The 4,346-nt window shown below is 41.2% G+C and overlaps 1 protein-coding gene across 1 annotated transcript; it reads right to left on the bottom strand.

Moving 5' to 3' along the window:
• Positions 1-3,768: 3,768 nt before the first annotated feature.
• Positions 3,769-4,146, bottom strand: LOC145980878 (uncharacterized). Its single transcript, XM_083113962.1, has one exon. The coding sequence runs from the start codon at positions 4,144-4,146 to the stop codon at positions 3,769-3,771; it is 378 nt and encodes a 125-aa protein (XP_082970088.1).
• Between the last annotated feature and the right edge of the window lie 200 nt (positions 4,147-4,346).

Genomic DNA, 4,346 nt, shown 5'->3' with positions numbered 1-4,346 from the left:
GAACACGATTGGTTAGTCAATTTTCCATCAACGGAACCTTAAATGCTTAGGGCTACTTGGATTTGTTAAATAAACAGTTTTTTTCATCCTTGCTTATGGAAGAAGGTACTTTTTACAGAGTTTTTTCAATAGGGAAGAACACCAGAACACTTATGGGAACGTTATGAACCAGTTTTTGTCCAAAGTTAGTTATCAGATGACAAGGGTCACATATTCTGTTTATAAACTTCCTTCTGAACATAAACATTAGCCTTGTCACTGTGAAGGACTTTTAATTCAATGGAAGCGTCACACTGTAAATTGTTCGCGACAACCATTCATAATGAGCAGCTCTTCATGGATGTATCCGATTAAAATAATGTGCAATGGCATGCGAACGTCTCTCCCTAGACGTCACTTTGATCTCGATGCATTACCGATGCGCTAAACAAATTTTAAGGCATTTTTCTAACACCTCGAAAAGGAGCAAATTGGTACAAGAATTCAGTCATAACTTTTTACTGGTTAAAGATACGTCGAAAAAACCTTCAGCATTGCATTTCTCGTGAAATTCTAGCCCATTTTGATATGTCGCACGACCCCCTTCCCATTTAAACTTCTGAAGTTGAATTCAAGATGGCGGACATCAAGATGGCCGCCGACCGTGTGGGTGGCGTCAATGTGGTTCCCCCTTGGCCAGGCAATGATTGGTCATCGCCAATTTCAAATTCCATGCCGCAGTGGCCTTGTACTGAGGGTGTTAAGTGACTTATTGAACCACCCTGTACTATATATATATATATATATATATATATATGTAAATTAAATGTAATTTATTTACTCAATATTGTTATAGTTTGCTCATCTTATATGTATTCTCGCCTGTAATATTGGGCCGGTTTGATGGGTTACAGGCGGCAAGCTTTGTGTTCACCTTTTAGCGGCCCGCACCAATCAACAATAGAGCTATTCAAGCGAGTTCTTTGTTTGTAACACTGCATCTTTTTTGTACGGCTGGCTATTTTGTGCCTGTTTGTCGGCGGTTCTTAAACTTTTTTGCTCTTTTTCTTCGCCGAAGGACCCGCACATTGTCAGACAACAATTACAGTATTTCAGTTCAGTTCTATCACAGCTGTGCTCTGCAGTAGTGCGAATATTAGATTGCTACACCAGTCTTACTATTTTCTTTTTTCGATATGGGTAAGTTCCTTGTACGGAGTGGTCCATCCTCGAGTGCAAGTAGTGAAACCATCGAGCCCGAAAAAAACGAAACAGAAAGTGGTTCACCGGCAATATAGTGATAACTATTTATCTTACGGTTTTTTTTTGGTGTGGTGACAAAACATGCCCAATCCCTGTGTGTGTTGTGTGTGGTGAAAAACTCAGTAATGCTGCTATGGTTCTAAGTAAATTAAAACGACATTTGTCAACAAAACATTCCTCTCTGTTAAGTAAAGATGTGAATTATTTTCGTCAGTTGTTGGAACAAAATTAAAAAAAAACAAGTGACGCTCATGACTACGTCGGTACGTGTTTCGCAAAAAGTACAGGAAGCCGAACTTATCGTAAAGGCCAAAAAACCACTCACAATAGCAGAATCGTTGTTAACGCCCGCGTGTAAAGAAGTGGTAAAAATAGTCCTGGGTTCAGAAGCTGCTACTGAAATTTCAAAAATTCCTCTCTCTGCTGACACAATCAGCCGCCGAGTTACGTGACATGTCCAGTGACATCGAAGACATTATGAAGGAGAAAATAAAGAGCAGTCGAAAGTTCTCACTTCAGATCGACGAGTCCACCGATATTGGCGGTCACGCACAACTTCTTTCCTACATAAGGTATGTTGATGGGGATGTAATTGCAAGTAATTTCTTTTCTTTTTTTTTTTTCAAAGAACTACCCGAGTGAGCAACTGGTGAAGAAATATTTCGTACGACTAATGAATATGTGGTCCGTAATGAATTAACATGGGTAAATCCTAACTTACGAACCGACCATTGTCTCATTCACCGCGAAGCCACTGCTGCTAAGTCTTTGCCATCTCCTCTGAAAATCGTGATGGACGAAGTAGTAAAAGTCGTGAACTTCATCAAATCGCGGCCCCTAAATTTGCGGCTTTTAATGTTTTGTGTCAAGAAATGGGATCAGAACACACTACACTTCTGCTACATACAGAAGTACGATGGTTATCTCGAGGTAAAGTGTTAACGCGAATGCTTGAACTTAAAGAGGAGGTACTTTCATTTTTTACTATTGAGGGGCATGAGTATGCGGATTTATTTGCAGATGATGAATGGTATCTAAGTTGGCATATCTTTCCGATATTTTCGTACACTTGAATGAACTAAACAGAAAAATGCAAGGTAGAAACGAAAATATTCTGACTAGTATGGATAAGATTCAAGGATTTATTAATAAGTTGAACTTGTGGATACAGACAATTGAAAATGGATCGTGTGAGATGTTCAAACTGTATGGCCCCTTGCTGACGATAACAAGGTGTTGATGGACTTAATTAAAGAACATTTAGTACTCTCGCAGCAGACTTTCAAAAAATATTTTGGAGAGAGCGTTGAAGATTTTGAAGTTATTGTTTCTCGTTTAGAAAGAAAGAAATTTATGAAAATCTTGGTTGCTTCGTTCGCAATACATACGTTACTATAAGACACACGCCCTTCAAGTTTATACTACCAAAAAAGCATGATTTGTTATTGGTGATATATACAATGTAGTCAATTATCTGCTACTATTTCTCTGTTTGGTTTCAATTTATGAATCACTTCACTAAACCAGGAGCCAAATGTTGGTCTGTCCATTTCTTGGTGATAATCACCCTTCCCATTCCTTGCACGGAACAGTAAATATGCGTCTTCAACAAAGCCTTCATTGCCGCCAGTGCGTGAAACAATAAGCCTCCCCCTCCCCGTCGTCGGTTGCTTCAGCCCTGGCGGTGGTTTTGCACGCTCCCACGGTTGAATCAATGTACGACCCGCGTTGACGCATGCCTCGTCCAAATAATTAACATGATTTTTTTTTCACGGTGATATCTTTTAATACCTTTAATACCGCGGAGATTCTTTTGTCGTCAAACAACAAACAATCATTTTCTACTCCTAAACTCAACCGCAAATCATTCAACATCTGAGACAGTTCATGCGCCCATTGACAGTAAATCACCTCACGTCCTGTTTTATTTTGGTGTTATTGCCGTAAGGACTTCGATTCAGCCATTCTCGCCGCTGTACAGCACGAATAGCAATGAATCACGACAAAAATAGGGTTAAAATAGTGGGATGTGCAACACTGATATCACTGATTTCACGCGCTTTGCAACGTATTCAGTCTCACTCGACTCGCTCTTGAGCTTTTGTGTTCCTTCAGCGCTACCGAATGCCCAGTTGGCGAATCTGCGGATTCAAGTTCGCTGCACAGTGATTGCAACCGGTCAAATCCATACCTGCTAATGGATGTATCATTTTGTCTGTATATTACACATTAAATAACTGTTTTGTTGCAAGTGTGCAGTTGTGTCGGAATGGAACCCGTCTCAGCGGAACTATATTCTGCGCGCACGTTTGGATCTACATATGCGAAAACCTGCTGCAAACTTAACCTGACGCGAGGCTTAGTGTGTATCATGGTGGCCATCTTGAAATTACAATTACATCCAGATTTTCAGATGGGAAGGGGGTCATGTAGCATATCATTTTACATATCCTACATGTAAAAAAAACATGTGCGTTTTCTCAGTTGATAAGGATATTTTCACAGTTGAAGTTCACATTTGGCATCCTACAAGATGTACTCTGTGTGTTGCCCGTTCTGTGCTACACACAACGTAAGATGTTTCAGCCAGTCCTCGTGGACAAGCAATAACACGGCAGGGTCGACAGAGTCATATGCTTGTTGGATCCGGTGCTGGAGATGTCGGAGATCAGTGATTTTCTCTTGATAAACTATGGCTTTAAGATGACCCCAAAGGTAAAGGTCAAGGGGCGTAAGGTCCGGAGAACGGGGTGGCCACTCAGTGGGGCCTCTTAAACTAATCCAGTGACTCAGGAGCTGTTCATCCAACCACTGACTGACACATAACACGTAGTGCGGAGGTGTGCCATTCTGCTGGAAATGGGCTGGTAATTCGCCGTCTGGGTTCATCAGTGACGGGAACATGTCTTCCTGGAGAATATTCAGATATTTCTCCTCATTCAGGTTGCCATGGATGCAGACAGGTCCCACTATCCGGGTGTTCCATATTCCCACACCACACCATTACCTTTGCCGCACCCACTTCCTTAAGACGATCTGTCCACGATGGGTTGGTATCTGACCAATAACGATGATTCTGCTTATTTATCTCACCGTTCACGAAG

Source organism: Lepisma saccharinum, chromosome 28 (genome assembly GCF_977018435.1).
Source record: "Lepisma saccharinum chromosome 28, izLepSacc3.1, whole genome shotgun sequence".
Taxonomy (NCBI): domain Eukaryota; kingdom Metazoa; phylum Arthropoda; class Insecta; order Zygentoma; family Lepismatidae; genus Lepisma; species Lepisma saccharinum.
The sequence above is the reverse complement of the archived record's forward strand: the minus strand, read 5'-3'. Positions and strand labels throughout refer to the sequence as shown.

Coding starts and splice junctions, on each gene's coding strand:
- LOC145980878 (XM_083113962.1), bottom strand. CDS start 4,146: ATGTTCCCGTCACTGATGAACCCAGACGGCGAATTACCAGCCCATTTC.